Genomic DNA, 25,040 nt, shown 5'->3' on the forward strand with positions numbered 1-25,040 from the left:
ATGGCTCAGCTCTGATTAATTTAAATCTTGATTAAAGGCAAGTTTGCTATATTATGTGATTGGACTTTCCTTCCCTGTCCCCTCCCCCATTCAAAGATCCCTACAGTGCAATAAAAAGAATATGGTCTCCCTTTAAGAGGCTACATTAAAGGAACTTGCCTGATGCAAGTCATTGTAATCCTTCCAGTCCCCTCTCATGAGTATCTGCCTCTCAAGTGGATTCAGAAATCCCCAAAGAATTTTAGGTAAACAAGTTTATTATATATAGTTGATAAAAGGAGAAGCCATGAACTATTATGAGCATTAAATGTGAAAATTTAAAACATTTTTGCAAATTATAGCCTTATCAGTTTTTAAACTACTGGAAGGTCTGAAGCTCTTTTTCTTCATTTTAAGATTAAAAGATTTATCTAGTATAGCCGCCTTCTGGTTAAAGGGATGTCAATGATTGCTTTTTCAATTACTGTTTTTTCCACTGTTCATGTGTGTCTGGACCTCTAACATCTGTATAAAACTCTTGAAGGCAGTAACTCTCATTCCTGTAAATTCATTAAATCAGTATTGTTTGCATCTTGAGTCCTTTAAAGGGCTGTGAATGAAGCTTGCAATGATTTTCCATTTTCCTTATTATTGGGTGGTGATATTGCAGGCATAAAGAAAGACTATGGATATAGATGGAGCAGCCAAAATTCACAAGAGCAGATGTTAATTTTTTTTTTGTTTGGATTAGAGGCTCATTCCAGAGAACTAAGTATATTTTTCCAGCATTTAAAGCCATTAGGGTTTTATTTAGTATTGCTTTTTTCCAAGTTTTGGCACTAGTGAGAGTCAGGAGCTGATAAAAACTGGTCATAAGCAGGTATTGCTTAATCTATTTTCTCTGCAGTTGATGCATCAATCTCTTGATGATACCCATAGGATCAAATGCAGATATTTTGATCCTCCAACAACTGTAAAATCCTGATTTCTTTGTGGTTTCACATGTCCAGTTTGTGTTACAGTGATAAATATGCTTTTTCAGCAAGAAACAAAATAGCAATTAGACTGAGTGAAAGCAAGTCAGGATAGCTCCTGGTATTCTGAAGAATCTCGGTAGTTCAAGTTGCATATCTCCTTTTCTGTCTCTACCTAGTAGAAACTTGTGTGCCAAGAACAGTCAATAGCTTTTCGTACTTCTAAGGAAGGAGGTGCGTTGGTGCAGGTCTGTCAACAATGACTTAATGGGGTCTTTTGGTTGTTTTTTTAACCCCCTCTTTTTTCATCTTTATTCCTGTGATATGGGGCTTTAGAGGGATACGCAAGTCTTTATCACTTACTAATTGTCTTGTATGCATGATCTCTCATTAAGAAAGGAAGCTGGTTAGAGTCTAGTCTGGGTGCTGACAGTGGTAGACACCTCCAGCTTAACCACAGTAAAGTGCCATCACTGTCCCTGCCGGTTACTGAAAGATGGCATGAGTCTTCAATACTGAAAATATACCTTTTTCTAGAATGTTAATGCAGTACCTTTATTAGCATAAAATTCACCTGTGTATTTTAGGGGTATTATTGGATATGTTGTTTTTTCTTTTGATATCCTTTATCAGTGAATGAGATTTATCATGTACTTTCTCCTAAGCAGCTGATACACAGGCATAACTAGGATGTCTAGTGGTATCAATCCATTCAGAAAGTTGGGTTGAGTCTGGAAGTTAAACCATTTGTTAGGATGGAAGATTCATACTCTGAAGCTGATCTTGATTGTTCTCTTTTAAAACAGTGGAAGACATTCATATATGCTGCTTTTCCTTATTGGTTTGTGCTAGTAACCTCTGTGAAATTATAACAATTAAAATCTGGCTTTTAATACTCAAGTTAAATGCACTGCACTTGGCTCAGCTCAACAGCAGCCACTATGTCATGGCTAATTCTCTTCTCAATGGGATCAGAATGAAAAATCACACTACAGAAAGCAGATGATTGCAGAAAATGCAGTAATAGGAAAACTGCTTGTCCTGGGAAGAGTTTACAGCTGTAAAATCTAGCTTTTAAATTTCTTACTCAGATTCACTTAAACAAATGTTTGGTCTTTTAAGCACACTACATATGTAGTAGTGCAAACAAGTTGTATGTTTTCTTTATAGATGAATAAGTTTGTCTCCAAATATTTTGAAAACATTAGAATCTTTGTCTGGTTAAATAATTTTTGATTTTTGAGCCTCTGGTGTAATGGTAAGCAGCATATGGCCAAAATTGTGATGTTCTTTGTTGCTAGAAAACATGTTTCCTTGTAAAACATAACTAATAGTGACCTGTGAGAGCAGAAAAAGAAATAGGAAGAGAGAGAAAAGGTAAACCTAAATAACATGCAAGCGCAGGTTTCCTTAAGCTCTTTGGGCTGAAGAGTTCAAGTTGAGATGTCTTTCTGCAAGAGGCATTGTAAAGAGTTTTTTTTCTAATGCTTTAACTAACAACAGATTTGCCTGATTATTATATTTGTTTGTAAACAATGCAAGCCAGTTTCACCCTGTGGATGAACTGAGTAGCTTGGAGCAGATGTCCCACTTAGCCACGTTTATGTGCTTAGATTTTATTGGATGTCTCTTCCTGAGCCTTAAACCTGCCAGCAGTGCCCCTGGTCTGCATTACAGTGGTGCTTTTCAGACCCTGTAAGTTCAGAATCAATCATTGCCATTAAAGCATTTGCTTTCCTCAATGTTTGCTTAACTCAAATGCAAAAATATTGCAAAGGATTGAGTTCTGTCAGATGCCAATAATGTTGCATCTGAAGACTCCACAGGACTGTGTTTCTTCTGACTGAAAGCTGTACTAAGATTTTTGTATCCTTGTTCCATGGTGGTTGCTTCATTTTTATTTTCATCTAGGTGTGCATACTTAATATTACTTATCTAAATATACTCACCAAATTCATAAAGAGCTTTTTGTATGTACAAGGCTGTGCAACAAGCAATGAAGCTTGTAACAAAGTCCTTAAGGAAAGGCAATGGTATTAGCACTTAAGGAAAATGGCTGATATTTTCAAACCAGAGAGCATGCTCATAGGCTTTATATGATTTGCATTTATCTGTTCCATTTATTTAACATTAACAATACATATGTCCCACTGATGTTTTTTCAAAATTATTAAAAAAAAAAAATCTATAGTAGTTTACACTTCAAAATCAACCTGGTGATCTCCAAAGAATGGGGAAAGAAGTAACTTTGTAACAGCACAGACAGCTTGAAGAGGCTTCAAATCTGTAAGTAGTCATTTATCTATTTTTCATGATTCACCTTTTTTCCTGAAGCTACATGTCTTTGAGGAGCTTGCTGTTAATTTATTGTGGACACCGACAATTCTTACCTTGTTGGAACAGTAAGGACATCTAGAAGTTATTTAAATGACACGTGTTTTGCCTCTGACAGACCATTTTGGGTTCTAGTGATTTGAATCTTCCATGCAGAAGATATAGCAACTCTGCATAAGAGGGGTTAAAACACAGGCAGCACTTCAGTCTAAAGAAAGTAGTACTTAAAACACACATAGCATGGGGAAATCTGGCAAAAAGAAAGCCCACAAAAATCCTTTTCTACTCTCTGGGAGATTTATTAGGTACCACAGGACCTTCCCAAAGTAAATTTAAAATATTTAAAAAATGCAATAAGACATCAGGAAAGTTATCACTAGCACTTTTTTAAAACTTAAATTCTTTGTCTTCCTTAAATGTTTAAGAACAACAAAATCCAAATCCTCTAGTCCTCCAAAACAATTGCTACTTTAAAAACAAAACAAACACATTTGAGGAGTGTTCCAACAATCTCCACTTACTGCAAGAATATTTTCCACTTCTCTGGATGGATGTCTTGCACATGAGAATCTGAAAGTGTAACAGATGAAGCTTGCCAAAAGTCTGTTAAATCAGGGGAACCTTCTCATTCACTGACAGGGTTGTCAATCACTGGAACAGACTGCCCAGGGAAGTGATTGAGTCGCTGTCCCTGGAGGTATTTAAGACATGTAGAAGTGGTGCTTAGGGACATGGTTTAGTGGAGGACTTGGCAGTGCTAGGTTTATGATTGGACTTGATGATCTTAAAGGTCTTTTCCAACCAAAATGATTCTATGATTCAGTTCAACAGGACTTGAATGAGAGGTGTTAACCTAATTTTAAGTTGAGGCAGGTTAAATACTAAAGCTGAGTGTGAAGTTATTCATTACATGACCAGTTTTAACAACTTGTGTTAAACTTGCAGCCCTTGGCAATATCCGGTCTATTCCTTGACAGAATTAAGGCCTGGAGTATAAGTAAAAAAATTTAATATACCAGCCTTCAGCTGATCTTTCTACAAGAACGTAGAGAACAATTTAGGCCCTAATACTGTGAAAACTTACTTTCATGATTAGCTTGATTCAGAAGTGCAATCATATTGAACTTGGCTAAAACTCCTTTTGTGCAAGCTTTGATGTTGTTTACTGTTATGCACAAAGGTTTATGGGAGAATCTCCGACAAACCTCAGGACTCCCAGAGAAGTGACCTGTGGATGAGATTTAACTTTGATTCCTTCTAGCTATTGAGTGATTTGTTTCCTCCTCAAACATAAAAATATTGTTTGCTTTTTGACCTTTAAGGAACTGACATCATCCAGCTCTGCTCTGTCAGAAAGCTGGGCAGCCCTTTGGAAAAGATGTTGGGGCCCAGAGTCTTCGCTTAAGCTTTGTTATCTGTTGTCTGGCTTGTAGCAGTACAATGTGGCTGGGCATGAAACCATCAGCACTTAGGCTTCAGTGTTTCCTACAGTGACCTGTCTCCTGCAAGACAGGCACAATCAAAAATTTATACTTTATACAAATATATAGAAAATCTGTCTTCTCTAACATTCTTCCTGAGGAGCAAACATCACCTGTCAGTGAGTCCATATATGAGTTCTTATATTATGGCAGTGACAAGCAAAGCAAAGAATAAAATTTGAGTCCTCACATAACTACTTGGTAATCCTCAATCATTCGGCAGTGTGTCACTTCAAGTCTAGCAGTCTCAGCTTCCGCTTCGTATAAAACTAAAGTGGGTAATTTCAGGTGCCCTAAATCCCCTTAGTCTTACAACTGGATAGTCTTTTATTTTGTCTTAATAATTTAATATTTTCAGTTATGTTTTGTTTATGGTGTTATAAATCTAGATTAACTCTACCAATACCAATGGAGTTCATTTTCTCTTAGGAAAACCGCATGTGTTGGAGAACTCTGCAAATATACTGCTTCAAGGACTTAATATTTAAACAGAAATAATATTGACTTTTACAAAGAATACTTTATTTGATCAGGGTTTTCACAACAGTATTGTTATCTTTGATTCAGGAAACAACCAACAACAACAAACAACAACAAAACCCAGACCAAAACAACAGTTGTTTTCTATATCACTATCACTTATTCTAGCTTGGAAAAGCATTATTTGGAATATATTTGGGCAGTGAATTTCTATTTTTGCTTTTTCTGCTCCACCATATAAGGAGGATACTCCCCACTCCAGGACAGAAAACTAACTGCTAGCATAGTAACATGCAATAATGAATAATCGTAGATTTCTCATCTGCTAGTGGAGGAACTATCTGGCAAAAAGTTGCTCTGAATCTTGATTTTTATTTTTTAATCAGCTAGTATTTCTAGTTTAGTTCATTATTACATCTGAATAATGAAAAATACATATGCTGGATCTGGGAAGATTTTTTTAAACAGCTTAAAGATTTATTCTCCTGTAGCAAATGCTCTTATCAAATAAATACTTGATTACTCAACCGGTCTGTCCCTGGTCTCTTCAAAGACTTATCTGCTAACTTTCAGTCACTACAATGGTGTTTGGTGTTCTTCTCTCATCTCTTCAAAGCCATGCTAAGAGGAACTAGCCATCACTAATGGTGCTTTATAAAGCAAGTTTCTAAGCTTATAAAGTAGAAGGATAGAAGTGCAATTGGCACCTTTTCGTAACGATGTCTTGAAGATTTGAAGTCGGTGCATGAAAATCTAGTGTGACTGTAGTTCCTGTCTCCTTTCGATGTGAGAAAAGATAGCCCTACTGCTCTCGTGACATCTGTTACTGTCCTGTGCTGCCCTGAGGCAATGGAGTGTTGCTGAGTGTTGATATTTCCATTATTCTCTTCTTGCTTCTAAATCCCTTTGATCATTGGATCCACATGGTTGAATGCAAGTGGAATTAATATCACTTTAAGCCTCCAGGCTCGTTCAATCTAGCATGTCTCTTCCTTCATATGTATTCAATATTAGAGCCTCCTGTTGAACTGAAAACAAATAAAGTGCATTTGTCTGCATAATTCATTTTACAAGCTTCTAAGATTCTATGCTGCTGTGTCCCAGCTAACATATGTTAAAAAAAACTAGCAGAAGGCTAGCTTCATTTTTCTGTGGCTTTGTGTGGCACAGGAGCAAAGCAGTCACTTGCTGAATTGGACCAGTAGTTTTTTCATCCAAAAAACCATTATTGTGACTAGAGCAGCAAGAATCTCTGCAGCTTTACCCATGCAGGCTCAGCATGGATCTGTTTTATCCCATTTCTGCTTGATGTGGGTTTGCATTAAGCTTGGGTTTCAAATTCAGAGAAAAGCCAATACTGGAAGGAAAAACTTGCTGTGATTAGGGATGGCAATGGTAACTGAAATGTTTGCCAACTTCAGGAAATTGGCCTAAGTTTTAGACTTACAAGAAACCATTTCAAATTGGGCAATTTTCTTCTTAATTCAAGTTTTGTTCTAAGGATTTCCAATTGTGATATCAAAAACCTGTAAAAATTGGTTTGCTTCATATTTTCTCCCAGAACTCTCTTCATGTATAACACCAATAAATCCAGATAGTGTCTGTCTTTTCCAGCACAGAGGCAGCTACCTCTTTATAGTAAGTGGTTAATAATTGTTTCAGATGTCTCATAGGCTTAGATAATAGCACTGGGAAAAGCTGCTCTTGTCTGTTGAGCCAACAAACCAATTCTTATTTGGAATTCTGCTGCATCCTGTTATTTGTTCTTGCTGTTATTCCCCGTCAAAATAGAAAATAAGGCAGTAGTGAGTCTTTTTGTTATCTCTTCTGACTGTAGGAATTGCCCTTGCTTTTATTTCTTTTTTTTTTCCCTGAGTCCTCAAAAATGGAATTATTTTTCTCTCTGTGTTCATGACCTTGTGTGTGTTAGAAATACTGATGCTTTGCTGAACATACTGTGTAATGTCATCATGTAGGATCCTAGAAAAGCTGTTTTCTTTGTCATTTGCTGGGTGAAACATTCAGATGTGTGCTGTAGAACCACGCATAAGCAACAATGCTGCCTCTGATCACTTGGACTGAAATGTCCTTAAAACTGCATCTGGCCACACACTTTAAAGCTTCAGAGTGGATTGTAGCATTTGCTTTAATGCCAAAGCATAAAGCTGCAATAGGCACCTCATGACAACTTGCAGAATTTTTATAATTTATTTTATAGTCAATCTGTATTTCTGAATGTCTAAACAGCTGCTTGCTAAGGGCTTCTTATGTAGAAATTGTTTGGCTGTGATTCCTCGTCATACAAAATTGACATGAGTAGCACTTATTGTGCAAATAGTAAAGATGATTAAAAACCAAAGACTCGGGCCCTACTGATTTCTTGCAGCAGGGTTTTGATCCAGAGTTGTCAAACATACTTTTAAAAAAAACAACTCTTATAGCTATCTCTGAGATGAATAGCATTCTTGTACAAATCAGGAGGTGTATTAAGAGAATGGAGGCAGGAAAAAAATCACAAACTGAGAAGGAATCAAGATCAGAATCTGGAAGTTTGGACTCCCTGTCCTTTCTTCAAGTTACTAGATCTTGTGTGGAATTTGCCTGGATTATTCTATTTAAAGGTTATCTATTAAAGCAATGAAAAAGGTGCTTTGAAATGTCTCCACTATTTGAAAACAAGACTATTTAAAGAAGAAAAATCTTGCTGCTTAATCTACCTCTGGTTTCAGATAACCTTGTCATTCCGAATATGAGGCTGTTGCCTCAGAGGCAGAAATAATCCATTGTCCTGTACCTCACCAGGCGGATTCCTGGAGGTTTGTTTTTCCTGCCAGATAAGAAATAGAATAAATAATGCAGGGTCATTTGATTGCAGATCTCACAGAACTGTTGTACTGTAGTTCATGATTAATGGGTTTACACTGAGCTGCCAAAAATCTTACAGAAAGATGTGCTACCAGATCCTTAGCTATTATAAACTGGTTCACTTTTGTGACCCTATGAAAATAGACTGACTTATAGCAGCTTAAAACTTTGCTCTTTACCTTAAGACATTCCTCTCCCTTATGGAAACCTGATAATAGTAATCCTAAAAGCATTATTGACCTGTGCTTGTCGGGCCTCTGTGCTTTACCTTTTATTTTAAGTAGTTTGGTGCATCATAAGCTATGTATTAAGTCATCAATAATAGTGTCCATAGAACACATCACTCTACTCCCATAGAGCTAAAATGCATCCAGCTGATATTGTTGGAACATTGTGTCATTGCTGTGGGAGGACAGAGGAGGCAGGAAGAAGCAGTTGATCATCTCAGCAGTGATGTGAAGAATCAAGAAGATATTGAGCAAAAAAACCTCTCCAAGCTGAAAATAAACACTCACACCCTTAAAAAAACCTCAATACCACCAACAGACCAACCCAAAACCTCAGGAAGCAGGAGACAAGCCTTTCTCCCAAATTCAATAGATTAAATACTATCATGACGAAATGAGGAGGAAGGTGATGGTACAACGGGAACTCAGCACTTCTCAAATCACTTCACATTCTGCTATTTAAGAACTGAGGAAAGATAGCATTTCACAGAGCCTGAGGACAGCAATAGAACTGGATCTTGCTTCTTATAGAGAGTCCCTTATGTCTTTGCTAAAGTTATTCAGAGCTCATGTTTGAAGCTGACATGGAAAAGATGCATGGGAGAGATCTAGCTGATTTTAAAAAAAAAACAAAACAAAACAAAAAAAATCCCAACAAACCAAACACCCCCCAAAACAAAACTCACAGTCTAAAAACTTACACAGCTGTGGCTTCATTATAGCAGCCAGCAGAGTAATACTGTGAAAAATTGGCTAAGCAGCAGCTTGGGGTGTGCATGATTCAATTAACAAGTAAATATTTTGCAGCACTACTTTTAGCTGGGGATGTGGAGACACATTGGCAGAGAAGGGATCCATGGCCATTGGAAATAGCAGCAAAGTGATTGCAGTTACAGGAAAAGTAGGAAAGGTATTTGAGGCATAGGGGAAGTCTCCCTGTGTTGTAACGTGTGACATCCTTATGCTGTCTGTCAGAGCCTGTGTGGCAATGCACTGCTGGGACTGGGTGATACGAACTCTGATATAGTGGCATAGTAGGAATTCCACTACAGACCTCCAACTTGCTATGCAAAAAGGTCTTTGTGCTTTTACTGCCATCTTAGCTTCCAGTGCTGTGGATCCTAGAGGTAGTTACTGAGGGTTTAGGATTTGCTGATGCTTGTCAAAATATTGCTATATTGCTTGGAGTTGAGTGATACATGCATTTAGTCTATATATTCATATGGTATAATATTTATATGGTATATTTATTATTATTATCTTTATAATTTATCTTCAGCTAGATTCCTCAGAAATTATATCTGATTTAAAAAAAAATCCCCATTCTCATGCCTTTAGATGTAATTTAGTTTTTGGTTTTTTTTTTAAATAATTGAGTACTTCAGTGCTTGGTTTCTCTTCATGAGTGTTTGTGCTCACAATTTTTTCAACAATCGATTATTTTGTATGTGACTTTGGAGGCATCTTTTAAAACTTAAGCCTAAACATTCCATGATCAGGAGACTTGGATACGTGTCACGAGGTGCAAATATTCCAGGAATTTCCTCAGCAAGACCAATGAACTTTCTGTTTGTGTACCTTTGCAGTTTTCAGTGCAATGATTTCTACTCCCTGTTTACTGGTTCTGGATATAGATTATCCTTAAAATTGTCTTTTATTGAAAAAACAGTTTTAATAATGTCTATGAGAAAATGAAATCTTCTTGTGCAACTGGCCAAACCACCCTTTGCTAGGATTGTGTCCATGCTATATCTGTGGATCCACTGGGAAAATGTGTTTTGTGTCCTTCTCTTACCCCCTCAGTGCTGGTTTCTAGATTTGTGGCGCGAAGGGGTTTTTTTGTCTAAAAGAGAATTTTTTTTGTGGTTTGCAGAATTCTCATTCCAATTTGACGCTTTCTGTGGCAATTTCATAGAGTAACTTTCTGGTTGTTCCTGGTATAGGAAAAGAGACTCTGCTTAAGTGGAAAATGATATGGATTTTATTGATATTTTCTCAAACACCCTCCTCAAACTTTACAAAATTCTTTGAACTTTTTAATCCCATTGATCAGGTTTCCCATTTCTTTTGTTTTTTTCCAAGTTAATTATGAATGTTTTTGTTCATGGACACCTTCTAGAACTGAGGTATACTGTTACTTTTTTAATCGATAAGTAATACCTCAAGACACATCTGGTCTAGAGCTTCTCTGCAGAATTTAAAAGTGCACCCAGTTCTAAACTGGTTTTCAGAGCCTGTGGAGCTCTGTATTGAGCACACAGAAGTCTCCTGGCAAGTGCTTGTAAATGAAGAGCTTGCCTTGGACCTCGTTCCCTATTCAGGTCTCGCTAAAGGCACTGGCAGTCTTTCTACCGACTTGTATCACTTCAATGTCACTGAACGTTATTTTGTCTGCTGCTCACCTTAAATATACTTACTGCTCATGGAATCAAATGTGTGACCAGGAACAAAACACAGAAACAGACTGGGTTCTGCCCTCTGTCCTCCATGACTGAAATTGGTTGTCAGAGTAAATTTGACAGAGATAACAAATTTTAATCTCAAGGCTTCGATATGCTGGTCTGTTAAGTGTAAGTATCTCAATGTGGTGGTGGTGAGCTGATTTAAGCAGAGGAGAGCATGGTTCTCTTAATCTATCATTAAAAAAGAAATCTCTAGTAGGAACTGCATCCAAAAGGAACTGAGAAGAGGATGGAGAAAACATGAACAATTTTTTTATAAACAAAAAATATACGAAAGAGGTAAGGGGATGTGAAGTCTCAGCGACATTTGAAGAACTAGGTTTTTTCATATGTGTTTTTAAAAATCTTCTTTAATGTTTTATCTTAAAGTGAACAATGCATTTCTCTGTTTTTAATATCAACGTTGAACATTTTTATTCACATCTGTGTAAACACTTGGATAACTGGCGTCTTTCTGACCCGCTCACTTTCAGTATTGGCATCCAGAGCAGTTGTTGGGATCTCATATGAAAAAGAATTGCCCTAGACTGTCAACTAGACAGATGGAGTGAGCCACTTGGGTGGGGAGAAATATAAAACACTGCAAACAACAAAGATTAAAAAAGGGAAGGGAGACGTGGAGAAGAATGACTTTTCAACAACCTGACTTTGTGGGTGAAAGTCAGTCAAGAGGTTTGTATGAATCTCAGTCATTCTTGGATTATTTGTCTTGTTCTTATATGGGGCAGGGGGAATCAGTGTCCTGAAGTTCGTTCAATTAAAGCTGTAGAATTCAACAATGGAGCCATTGTGATTCTCAATCATACTGCCAGCACAGCCGAAAATTGGTTGTCCTTTGACTGTCTTCATCATACATTCTTTGTTATAGTCTCTCTGCCTGTGTGACTGAACTTCTTCCCCCTCCTCAGTGCCTTTCTGCATCCTCAGAGTTGTCTTTTTAACCTTCTGTTGATTTCTTTTTCCTTCTCATTCCCTTTTTTGTTCTTAATCTCAATCCTTCCTTTTTTCCTCTGTTGTCCCCTAGCTAGGGATCCTCTCTGCCTGGCAAGGACATGAAATGGTATTCACCTCCCATCTTTCACTGCCCAGGAGGAGAGCTAGGTCAGTTAATCCCGAAGTGATAGACAAGTTGATGTGACTGACGGGAGCAAGCCTCTAGAACATCTTCACCGGAACATCGCAGTGCTATGCCTTGCTCAATTTTGGCCTTTTGAAACAGGATAGGAAAATTCTTCCTTTGTGGATGTGATGAAAAGATTTTATTATTCTTACCACTTTTTTCCCTGATAGACTAAATGTAGATATGTTTATTGAACAGATATACTGTGTAAAGAGGGGTTGAGGATTGGATGGGGCCCAGATTTCATGAGAAGAGCCCTTTTACCACAATTCCATGCAGGAGGAAAATGGACCCTTCTTGGGCTTGTCTCCCAGCTGGAAGCAGAGCAGTCAGGACAGACTTGGATCTCAGACTGAATTCAACCATTCTTCTGTTCATACCAGCCCCACTGAAATGTGAAGAGCCTCCAAACCACTGTTTCACATTTGAATTTTCTTTTACATACACTTTTAAGCTGATAGCTTCAAGAGCATGCATTGTGTGCTTTTATAGAATGCAGCTGAACAAATGTGATGTGATCTTAAGTAACTTACTGCAACTCTCTAATTTACAAATGCAATAAGAAGGATGTAAAAACTTTTTAATGCAGTAAGGTGTTTGAATGTAACAGTCCAGTTTGTTTGGAAATGTCTTCAAAGGCATTGATTTCTTTGCCCGCATGTCCCACTCTCTGCAGTGTCAAATGAAAGCTGTGTTCACTTGTTATCAGAAATAGACATTTGGCTGAGATTTGCAAACTGGTGCTTAAGTAAGATTAGACCAGATTCCTTCTGTCTACCTCCTTGCTAAGCTCTGCAATATTAATGATTTATATATTGATACTATTGTGACTTTCATAGGCTGATTTTTTTCACCTTGTAACAGTTGTTTCTTTTCAGATTTATAGTGTTCAGTACAGAATAATAATTGCTTTCCTGGCCCACATCCAGCATGTGAAAGTCCTATATTGTAGTCCAAATTTAACATCAATTGTCAGATGAATCATAGAGTCATGGGATTGGAAGGGACTTCAAAAGGATATTCAGTCTTTCCCATGTCCAAGGCTAAATCAACTGTACATGTCATTCCTGACAGACATTTGTATGGCTTCCAACACCGAAGACCCCACAGACTCCTTGAGCAGTCTCTTCCAGGACTGCTTCAATTCTTATTTATTAAAACTTTCTCTGATGTCTAAATTGTCCCTGTTACAATTAAAAGCTTATGACTTCACATCTTATTTCCCATTGAGAATAATTTTGTCTTCATTTTCTTTGCAGCAAGCTGTTAAGTGTTTGAATATAATTACCACCTTAACTTCTGCACCTAGTGGGGCCTATTTGGGGAATTATTCCATATAAGAATTGCATAAAAATACTACCACTTCTTGTTTGCTTGTTTCCAAAGTCTCCAGCTGGTTCAGGCTTGGAGTGCAGCATGCAGCACTGGATGTGGAACCTTACTAGCCGTGAGAAGAGCAGACAGATGGCTTCAGTGTTAGGAGTTGGTCTTGTTTGGTTACATCACTGCTAAAACCTGGATAGTAGAAGTAAAGTAGAAAATAAGTCTCCAGCTCAAATGGATGCATGTAGGGCTTCACATTTGATCATCTAAAGGCTGCTTTAGCTTCTTGATGATCTCTGGTACAGCTCTCCTGGATGGCACTCTTAAAGCTTTCACTTCTTTCTTTCTATGAATAGAGACAGGAACAAGGTCACAGGAAGCTGTCCTGTGTCAGGTAGTGTGGGGTTGAGGGTGTTAGGGACAAACCATAAGCTCATTCTCACTCATAGACATTGCATTATCCTGACGTTTTGAGAGCTGTCACCCCTGTAGAAAAACTTCTGCAATCTAATTGTAGGTGTTCTTGTCAATCCTGTAACTGGCTGACTGTCTGGAGCATCTTGCAGCAATAAGTTTTGCATGCTATCTAGTGCTTTTATGAAAAAACCACTTTTGTTAATTAAGGAAAAAAAGTATTGTCATTGTATAGCTCAATCTCACATCTAGGTTATAACTTTCAGTAAGATGGTGTTTCTGTTCACTTTACAGTGCTAAATACATTAAGGATTGCTGTATAAACAAAGGTTGTTGGAGTATGCTGGCTTGCATACATGAATAAAACAGCTGTTTCCAGAAAAAATAAACTTGCAGGAGAACTTATGGGCCAGGTCTTCTGCTGACAGTTAATGGGACTTCATAGAATGGAAAGCAGCACAGAACTTGGCTTTGTGCAGAGTATCTCAGCATGAAGAACCAGTGGCTCTTTCAAATGAAGAACCTAATTCCTTTAGTATTAAGTATTTGCGGTATAATTTGAAACTTAGTGATGTTTATCCATGGCCCAGTTTATCCCTGGCTGAAGTCAACAGGTTTCTTTCCAATGTTACCCCAGGGTTCACACACCTCAGCCAGTAGAGCGCATGTATCCATCGTCCCAAATGGCACAGAACTTGGCGGACTTGGGTCTTTTTTTTGAGTTCTGGCTATATTTGAAACTAAAGCACAAAGCATAATTTAGAGGCTAAAAATCCTGTTTTATGAACCACAAATCTTCCATGACTCACCTTTCATGCAATTTTACAGCCCTATTTGCTTGGAAATGGCCAATAGCAATTGGCCACCTGCAGCATCAGCATCAAGGAAAGCTAATGTTGTGGTTACTCTTTGAAATGTGGACACCCCCTCAAAAAAACCACCACCCAACAGACAACTTCACTGTAAACTGCTGATTTAGCATAACGTTCTACAAATGCTAAGATAAATAAAATATTTTATAGAGTGATATTTTGGCAATAAATCAAATGGTAGGCAAACCTTTCAAAACTTGCCCCATGCGAACTTGCTCCAGAATTAAATTTTAGATCTCCTAGAAGCCTTGCAGAAACCTGCACTCAGAGGAATTGCCTTACAAAATAAATAGGAAATAAGTTTTATTTCTTTTTAAAAGATTAATTTTTTTTATTCAGTCCTTGGATTTTTGACGTCTTGATTTTACTTTTTGTTGTTTCCCAGCTCTATAGTCTTATGCTAAATCATTGAAGCACCAATTCATTCTTCTTCCTCAATACTGGGAGAGTGAACATGTATAAATGACTTTTAAGGGGCTTCGATGGAAGGTATGTTTTTACTGTTAGCAAAGCTGTATTATTGTGTTTGTGTATGTTGAGAACTAAGGTCTGAAGCCAGAGCTGTAGCTGCAAATTTGTGGTTGTGCACTTGAACCTTCATGCTATTATCAGCTTATATTTACATGCTTCACCTCCACACAGTTGCCACTGGCACTAAAAGTTATTCTAGAGTTGCAAGTTACATTTCAAGAAGGTTTCAAGAGTCTCTGTTCCAAATGTCTCACCCAAGTCTCTTAAATCCATGGTCAGCTGGGATTCCCAACTGATCCTCAGGTATTCTGTGTTGTTCAATCACTGATGCCACATGGATGTGAATTGGAGAGAGGAAACAGGTTGGAAATTCTCATCTGTTGTGTGAAGATGGCCTGAAATAAATGTCTTCCTACAGGTTTCTCTGCTACTTGCATCAGTGAATGTTCTCAAAGGTAGCACAGGACTGGGAAAATTGTTTTCCTTCCTGCAAAAGTAGAGTGGTAGTCCGGGTCCTGCCTGCTGTTCAGTGATTGAGGTCATACCCACACCCAGAAGTTTCCCAGAATTTTGGATGATCTTTGACGCCTTCATATTTCTATCATAAACACCAACTTCCACCAGTTATTTTCTGTACTTGTAAAGCATAAGACATAAGGTACCAATTAAGTACAAATGTTTATGGGTAAGATGAGGACTGGTGTGATCTCTCTTTCTTCAGATACTATAAGTGCATGCTCTGCATAGCATGAAAATCTTTAAGGACTATAAAAGGTATTATTAGAAGCTTGTTCCTTTATGAGGCCAGCTGTCAATGATGAAATTCAGGCTGAGATTTTTAGTCCAAGCCTTCTCAAGACTAAGATGTTTGGATTTTGGTATATAGTGAGTACTAGAATTGATCCTTTAAAGGAAAACTAATAGAATTTTCTTGCCAGTGACCTGCTGCTTGGTACACTGAAAACCTTTCTGTAGGTCTTGCCTTTTTTTTTTTTTTTTTTTTTTAAACGTTGCTTATAAACTAGAATTGTAGCAGGTTTTGAAGTCAGATTGAATTACTCTCCCCAATGTGCTTCTATAGGAAGCCACTTTAGAATCGGCAAGAAACAAGCTGAACTTGCATCCCATTTGCTATCTGCATTTCCCTCTGGCTTCAATTTGCTGCTATAAAATAATTCTTAGGTATGGATGCTGTACGGAACCTGCCCAATGCATGTCACATTTAGTTACTCATATTTCTTCTAAGATAACAGCTGCAAAGAAGCTGTGTTTCTTGTGGTCTTTCCTGATTTACTGTTTCTTAATCTGATGTTTCAAATTAAACATGTAAGGTTTTGAGTCTTAAAATGTCATTGCATTTTTTTAAGGCACATGTTCAGCTGCTTTGTAATGGGCATGTTTTTTTCTTAGTTTAATGCTCAGTGGTTATGGAATAATTGAATAATGTAGCATGTCTGTTTATAATCAAGATCAGTATACGTTATCAAAGGTATACATCCATTTCTCTATATGTTTTTCCACATCCTTCCTTGTACCTGAAATACCCTTTGCAGCTACTTTAATAGATCAATAAACCATTAAGACACAATTGTGGAAGGGCACATATCAGGGCTCATGTTAGATGTGCTCTGTTGCAGCAACATGACTACTGACAGCAGATGAAGTTAGATATACCAGGCCCACTAGATTTGTACAGATCTTTAGTACCCTAAACAGGAAAAAGTAGAGGATGTTTACAATTGTCTTTATTGCAAGAAAGGCACATCCTTACTAGTGATTTCTTTGCTACGCAGCATAGAGGGCTAGGGAGGCCATGATTTTCTTTTTCCTTGATAAGAACATATAGGATTTTTTCCTTATACGATTTATATAAATCAAGATTTTTGACTGTCATCCTTCTTGTGCTTTAATAAACCTGTCTTTAAATAAATGTAGGTCACTTAGCATCATCCTGAGTTATTCTTCTATGATGATCAGGATGAAATTCCTCACCCTGCTATGTGATTGTACCACGGAAACATTTCAGGGTTTTTTTTGCTGCATTAGTTATGCAAATATAATAAAAGCACCAAACTTATCGAATAGACAAATATATTCTCTTCTTACCTCTCTGATCTGCTAAAAGTAATTCAGTTCTGTGTTATACAAGCAATATCTTTTTGTCTCTTTTAGAGAATTGTCAGCTGAGTATTATGAAGCTTTTTTTCAGTCACACCAGGTTAGCCACTTATGGACACTTCTACAGTAGCCACTGTTGTTAGTTGTGTATTCAACAAAAGCTAATGATCTGAGCATTGCAGAAGCCCTGAAAGAGTATGTAGAAGAGTTGTCCTTTTTCTTGCAAGGATACTCAAGACATACAGTAGACTGAAGGAAATCTGCCACAAAACATTTTTGTTCTCTTATCTCAGAAAGTGCAGCCCGAACTCCCAGAAGATATTGCACAGTGCTATGTGAGAACGTGACCTACCTTCATCTCAGAAAGATCCCACTCTACTTCGTAACTCAAACAGTCCCACATAGGTACATCTCCTTTGGAGTCTGACAGCATTTCAGTCTTTAAAGCAGCCTGGAGAATGTTATTGTATCAGAATACAACATAGGGGCTGCAATACTATTTTGTTAAACTGAGCACCTGGAGCAGTTTGAACCTGTTCTTTCTTTTCTTCTGTGTACAAGCAAGATTCTTGCTAATGCAAAGCCTCGTGGCTGACTTGCTGAGGGTGAAATCCAAGGCACTGAAATGATGGGATTTGGGAAAATCTTTGACACGATGGTCCCAAATGATTTGGAATTTTTTTGCTGTCACTTTAGCAACCCTAAGTTTTAGCGCAAATTATGAGGTTTTAATTCTGATTTGTGTGGGATAGTTATGCAAATGCATATTGTGGGAACATACCCAGGGATTTTACATGCATGATGTTGCCAAAACTTAAGCTTGCAAAATTTTTGGATCGTGGAGTTGTGCATGAAGATTTGGCATCTGATCCTGTTCCTACTGCCATGTCTAATAGTTGCTATCAAATTTTACTGGGAAAAGGATAGGGTATTTAGGGGTCTGGGTTGAAAATGCCTTGAGATTTTTGTACAAAAAGGCTTTTCTAGAAACTAGGTATGTAGAGAACAAGTGAGATGATGATTATTTATGTATGAGACAACAGAGGAAGAAACCACAGTCAAGTCTGGACTGATACAAAATTTCATTTGCTTCTGTAGTGTTAGGAAACATTCTGAAACTCTGCTTGACCACAACAGTTAGCAAGACCTACAAATAGCAGAGCACAGGCACAATAAGATCTGAACATGAGAAAATCATGATATGTGGCCTGTTGTTCCCTTAGAAAAATAAAAGATCTATTTCTCTTGTATTAATAGTATGGCCAGCTCAAATTAGTCCTACTTGCAACACCATAATCTTGTTGGCTATTCCTTTACCAGAGGCCAATACCAGTTATAATTACTGGGTTTGAAGGAGAGGCTGCCCAGAAGAGTATGGCTACAATTGGTGGGATTACAAGTCCCTTGCTTCCTGTTCCAGCTTCCAACTGCTTCCTATCTGCTAAATCTACATGTGACTTCATCACCTTTGCTGATCCTCTATGGTTTATTGTTCTCCCTGCGTGCTGTTTCTTGGGTACTGGTAGCTGACAGGAGGTAGGATACTTCCTTGTGTGGTCTTGTAGGGCAAGACTGAAAAGATAATCACAAGTCATACGGCTGCAAAAATTCATTTCTGTAGTTCTGTGGAGAATGTGTTCAGTTATAGGTTTGTATAGAAGTATGGTAACCACATGTTAGTCCCTGTGGTAAGGAAAGAACCTGTAGGAAAGGAAATAAGGTATGTGAAAAGGGGAAACTGTCAAGCAGGTTTAGAAATGAAAGAAACTCTTTTGAATACTGAAGGTTTTCAAGCATAATGGATAACATTTAGTCCCTAGCAAAACTCTGTTGAATACAGTGATCTGTGTAAGGGAATAAATTTTACCTAGTGTATCAAAATATGTGCTTTTTGAAAATACCCTCCCGATTGATTTATTAAAAAAAGAAATCTATAATGAGATCCAGCTTCCTGTAAGTATATGGTAATTTTGTGCCTTTTGCTAGTTATGCTATTTATATGGTCCTGTTACTGTAGCCTGACTCCTGCCCTCTAATATAGTTATCCTCACAGCACTTCTTTGTGGTAAATAAGTACAATAATCCCACTTTACAAATGGGGAACCGTGGGAAAAGAGAGGCTTGATGACTTGCCTCAGGGTCATGCAAGCAGCCCATTATGGAGCAGAGAATTCAACCAGGACTTCCAAACAGCAGACAAATGCTCCAACCCCTGGACTGTCTGTCTGGTTGCTCCTATTTTTAAAGAGCTCTAGAGGTTCTATCCAGATTTCAGAGATGGTTCAGAGGTTATTGAGGGTAGTCTGGCTAAAATAACAGAGTAGCTGGACCAAGTAAAAATGTGCTGCTTAGGTGTAGAGTTGCAATATCAGTAAGTCAAATAAAGGTTTTTCAGCAGGCAGCTCTGGTTTCTTCTCATTTGTGCGAGCTTGCTCTCTCATATGCACACACATGCCCTCTCTGTAACTCATTCTGCCTCGGAGGAAGGACTTGGTAAAAGGAAATTAGTATAATTAAATGGTTATGTAGGAAGCTGATGGTAAGAATTTACTTATATAAAATAAGTGGAGGAGAAAAAAAACTGAGGTGGATTTCTTAGTGTTTGCTTTTGGGGTTTATTTTTCTGAGCAGCATATCGAGTGACAGAGATTTGTTCCCAGTAGAAAATGCTTGAAACACATTAGTCTGCTTTGGTATTAGAAAGATTAGAGGGCACACTGTGAGAATTTGTAAGGATTTATGTGCTTTTAAGAAAGGATTAAGAATAAAAAAAAAATCCAGATTAGAAGTGCTGTCTAACCACATCACTACCCTACAAGTAAACATTTGCATGGTGGTTTTCTTTTGTGTTTAATACCACAATGTTTGTATTGCAACTTCAGTTACAGTTGGTTTTGTTTAAAGACCATAGTCTAGGTGTGCACAGCATGTGCAATGAAATGTTACGAGTTCATGTAGCATCCTTGAAATCTTATTCAGCAGCAAGCTTGAAATACCTAAGAAAAAGATTCTAGGGATAGGCTCATTCTAGAAAGTTGCTTAAATAAGATTAAAAAAAAATAATCAGATACATTCCATAGCTTTTAAGTGTCTGCTTTCTTCCTGTCTATCAAATTTTAAACCTTAACAAGATTTGTTCTAGGGAACATTATTTCTTTAAAATATTTGGACATTGTAGTTCCATAGTAACACCAGACTGCACAACATGGAATTATTTATTTGTTTGGGAACATAATTGTTAAACATCCTCTAAGCTGAAAAAAAATACTTCCTAATTATTTACTAGAAGCATTTTCAGTATACATAGCTAATTAAAGTCAGACTGCTAAATGTGAATGCTTAGAGGCTTATGTTGTTAGAAAACTGCTTGTGCTGATTTGAGCTAATATTCATTTGTAAATTCAATCTCATTTAGACCCTTTATTTAGAAAAACATAAATTCGTGCAAGATGTGCTTATGGAAAAGACTAGCTATTACTTTATTTTATGCTTTACACTCTCACTATATTAGGCATCAATTTGTTGACAGTTTTTGGCATCTTACCAATGTGCAATAGAAATATAACTTGACCAGTAAGAGTAGCTTAGATGTTCAGGGTTTTTTCTTTCTTTCTACTTTTCCCCACTCCTGTTTCTTCCTTTTTTTTTTTTTCTTTTAATTTAATTTAGTGTAGAGTGTGATAGAATAGCCAGAGAAATCAGTGGAAAGATGGTGTTGGACTTTAGCTCAGTCTTTTCATCAGAGGATATTTCCTAGCCACAGGACTTCTCGTCCAATGCAGTCCAGACATACCTGAGCCCAGTGATGCTTGGAGGGTGAGCGTATGTTGGATACAGTATTTTCAGGCACGCGCTCGCTGGTGGCTCTGTTTCAGGTACTTGGTGGATTTGGTCTTGCAGCATACTCAGCATGGATGTTTCTGTGTGTGAGCAGGTGGCATGTCCAACAAGTTTCTTAAAGCTGCTCTGCATAAGCAGTGCATTGTACCTCCAGAACAGTCCTGCAAGCATCTGCAGTGCCTATAGTTTTCTCTCTCACTTGTTTCAGCCACTATAATGGCATTGACCAAAATGGAGTTCCATTTGCATGGGTGAATATAAAGTTTAAACTGGGTTCTGGATGTTGGTTGTTGGAGTTTTTGGGGGTTGTTTTGTTTTCAATTTTACTACTCTTACAATATTATTTTAAAAACAAAATTTAGGGGTACATGCGCTTTTTTTATGTTGTTTTGGGTTTGTAAACTCTCTGCAAAATCGATACAGATGTGTGTGGAAGGATAGGTTTTCTTACTGGCTTCTTATGGAATCAAATGCATTACAGCGTCTTCATACTCGAGAAGACTTTCCTAGCATCTGTATTATACCTGGCACATTATTGTCACTACTGGTGATCTGAAAATTTTATTGCAGGCTTGTATGGGCAGACTGATTTGTTAGTTGTTTCACATCTAGAGAGATATTGCAGATTTTGGCATTTATTGGTTATGGAAAGGTGTAGCTTAGCAGAGGAGAAGAACATGTGGGAAGAAAAACTGAAGATTGAATAGTTAGTTGAGCATGTTGAAAAGTTAAGATCATCTGTGGAAAAGAGAAATTTAAGGAAGCACTTTGAGAAAGAGGACAGAAAAAAAGAAAAATAGAAATAAACCTTAAAATAGGATTTAGGCCAATTCAGAAGAGGAAAGCAGATACGAAATTACCAACGTCTTATACTAAGAGTAATAAAAGATCACAATTGATATTTATGACAATTTAAGATTTGAAAAATGTTTGTTCTTAAACTGCAAAGAAAAATTAATTTTAAAAATGTGCTGGCAAATATGGACTCAATATATCTATATCAGTTTACAGCTGTGTAATTGATTGAAAGCCTGCTGAGAGAAACTGTGGTTTTAGCTGAGTGGAGAACTGAGTTTGGAGTCTTGTCCTTCATGAAAGAACAATTAATTGAAAGAATAATTCTCTCCCTTTTTTCAGGCAAATGGTTGTTCATTGCAGTGACTATTGCTGTAGAGACTGTTATTCTTGGCCTGTTAGGATGCTAAGTACGTTTGTTAGAAAAGAAGCAAGTCTTTGATTTCATCTCTTGTCTCTGGAATACAATCAGTTTATTCCTTATTTAAATTATATTATGATTTCATATGGTTCTTTGATAAGTTAAGGTACAAAGATAATTTTGGGGTTTTTTCTGTTTGTGTTTTGAAGACTAGCTTATACTGCAAAGGGAGACTCATGCTGTGCTCTCAAGTGACTGGGTGCCAATACAGGGATTTACTGCAAGATTAACTCTTGTGTGAATGAGGGTAGAATTTCTCAGTTTAAAGCTTTGTGTCATGGTTAAGGAAATCATCTTTATTCCATTTATGTGTTGGTGTCAGCAATTCAATTGTTAGATACACTAGAGGATTTTCTTGGTTTTTTGCATGTTGGTATGCAGAAATGCTAACAGAACATGATACCAGAAGAAATCCGAAGTCCACGTGATCTGTATTCTTATGAATGAGGAAGGCAATTTCAAGCATTTTTTTAAAATCTGTGTGCATACATAATTTAACTGATATCTTGGAAGGATTTGCCTTCTAAACCATAGTTCCTGACAAGTGCGTACTATGAAGTAGAAAGCTCTAGGACTCCCGTACCTGAGAACAAGACACCCTCTGGAGATGTCTCTTTCTCTCTATTGACTGGGAAGGAGCCAAAATTTCTAGTTCAGATTAAATATCTAGCTTTTAGACTAATAACTTCCATGAGAGGAGCTGCCCTCTTAAACTGTTTTTGCTCAATGTAGGGAAAGTGTTTCTATATGTTTATGGAGCATGTCAGGTATGCTATATGGAAAACTACGTTCTCAGACATGTTAATGTGACATAATTATGGAGTATAAGTCCTATTTGGAAATGAATGAGTTTTGTGTTCCCCTGCTCCCCAAAAAACTGCAGCCTGTTCTAGAAAAAGTATCCTTCATCCAGTTAGAAATAATATGGCCCTAGTTTAATTGATTTTTCTCTTCTTCAAATAGAAGCTTCACGGTTTACTCAACCATTATTTATGGTAACTTTCATCAGAATCAGATGAACAAATACATAGTCTATCATTGATTGGTGTCTATGGCAGAGGATTATGACTGGAAGCCCAGTGTTCTTCATTGGTTTAACATGACCTATTTGTGGGTCAAGCTATTTCTCAAGGGTTTTTTGTTGTTAAACTTGTCTATTAAATAGGCATTTTACAGTGGGGCTTCTAATTTACATAGGTAATTCAAGAAATTAGTACTAGGGTCAGCTACTACTATTTTTTTCTGGAAAATCTGAAATTTTACCTTTAAAAAACCCACTATTTTTTCTTTCTATTGGGAAGTATGAAATGTGTAGAAGAATCACCTCTGAGGTAGATATCTGTAATGAGGTCTCTAAAATGCCATTTTTGTAGCATTATGAAATTTGGTCTCTATGCTATTTTACTAGTCTATGTGCTGTAGAAGGATTTGCAATAAAGTAGAGACTTGGAATTTCTGCAAAAGTATTTGTTATGTACTAGCAGTACTTTGGAGGAAGATGTCCAGATATTTCTTACGATCTTGAAAGCATGGTATGAAAAATCAGATTTTCCACATTCCCACTTGCAACTTAAATCCAGTGCAAACAGAGGTCTCTCTATTTCATAAGTACTTGTTTAATGCTGGCTCTACTTTTGAGACTTATTGATTTTGGTGTATTCCAGGCCAGGAAAATCAAAGTCACGTTGTGAAAATATCCTCCTGAAGTAAGCTATTACCTTTTAATGCAGTTGTAAAGGATGACTTTTTGGTTAAGGCTCTGGTCTGGGGCTTCAGAGTTCAAACTGAGTTCAGCTCAAGGCTGTCACCCTGATCGCAACTGTGGGCACACCAGGCAATCTTCCTGGGTCTCAGTTCCCACCCAGAAAATAGCACTTGTCACCTTAGGTTGATTTGTATACATATAGAACAATCTGCTCCTGATCTGATTCTTAGCTGTTACTGTAATGTAAGTAATTAATAATCATAACTTCTATATTACCACTTGTTTCTCTTTTACAGAGCACATCATGGGGGATGTGAAACTGGTGACATCTACTCGAGTCTCCAAAACCTCCCTGACACTCAGCCCCCCTGTCCCTGCTGAAGCACCAGCATTTACTCTTCCTCCTCGGAATCTCCGAGTGCAGCTGGGAGCCACTGCAAGATTTGAGGGGAAGGTAAGAAACAGAGGTGATGGAGGACTTCTCCATTTGGTTTTGCCTTTTCCTGAAGCTGCCTGGTAGACTGTAAAGATAGTGAAGTTGCCTCTGCAATATGGGACCTTTACTCAAGAAGAATACACCAGTGTTTACCCTCCTGAGAAGGCAGGAGCATTACAGGTCTCTGAGTAGAGGCGAGTGTTGCAAAACCTGAGTATGTGCTAGGTATAACCTAGTTGAGCATGACAGGCACTGAGCTTAGTATCAGTGGAAAACTGTTTCAAGAGCTGTCTCTAATCAGAGAGGATGTATTCTCCTACTGCATATTCATCTCCCTGCATCCCAAATCTGCCTGTTCACGAAGCTTTAAGTGTAACACAAATCTAACGCTGCTGCAGCATGCTTTTCCTAGTAGTCAAGCTAGGAATGAGTTGTGACATTTTTGTACCTTCACTACCTGCCATACATGTTGTTAATCTGAAAGCAAAAAGAGCATTTTCAGAGGAAAGATTGATCTGTTCAAGGAAACTTGTTAACTCAAATTGTTTAAAAGTGTATGTAGTGGGATGTGGATCTCAGGTTCTCCCCTTCCCCTCATGCTTGGGACATTGAATTGTACTTACTGGCATCCCTATATCTTTCAAGCTTCAATCCTGGTATGATCTCTTTCTTGTTCTAGCTATCTTCCTTTCTCCTCCCTTAACTCAAATCTTTTTCCTGGAG

At 37.6% G+C, this 25,040-nt stretch overlaps 1 protein-coding gene across 1 annotated transcript in view; it reads left to right on the plus strand.

Annotated features, from left to right (window-relative positions):
• MYLK (myosin light chain kinase) overlaps positions 1 to 25,040 on the plus strand; it is a 209,937-nt gene that overhangs the window by 36,780 nt on the left and 148,117 nt on the right. Inside the window, exon 3 of the mRNA XM_054830581.1 lies at positions 24,178 to 24,335. Within this exon, the coding sequence (XP_054686556.1) occupies positions 24,186 to 24,335 (150 nt within the window). The 5' untranslated portion in view covers positions 24,178 to 24,185. The remainder of the gene's footprint in view (positions 1 to 24,177; positions 24,336 to 25,040) is intronic.

This window comes from Grus americana, chromosome 6, assembly GCF_028858705.1.
Source record: "Grus americana isolate bGruAme1 chromosome 6, bGruAme1.mat, whole genome shotgun sequence".
In the NCBI taxonomy this organism is placed as follows: Eukaryota; Metazoa; Chordata; class Aves; order Gruiformes; family Gruidae; genus Grus; species Grus americana.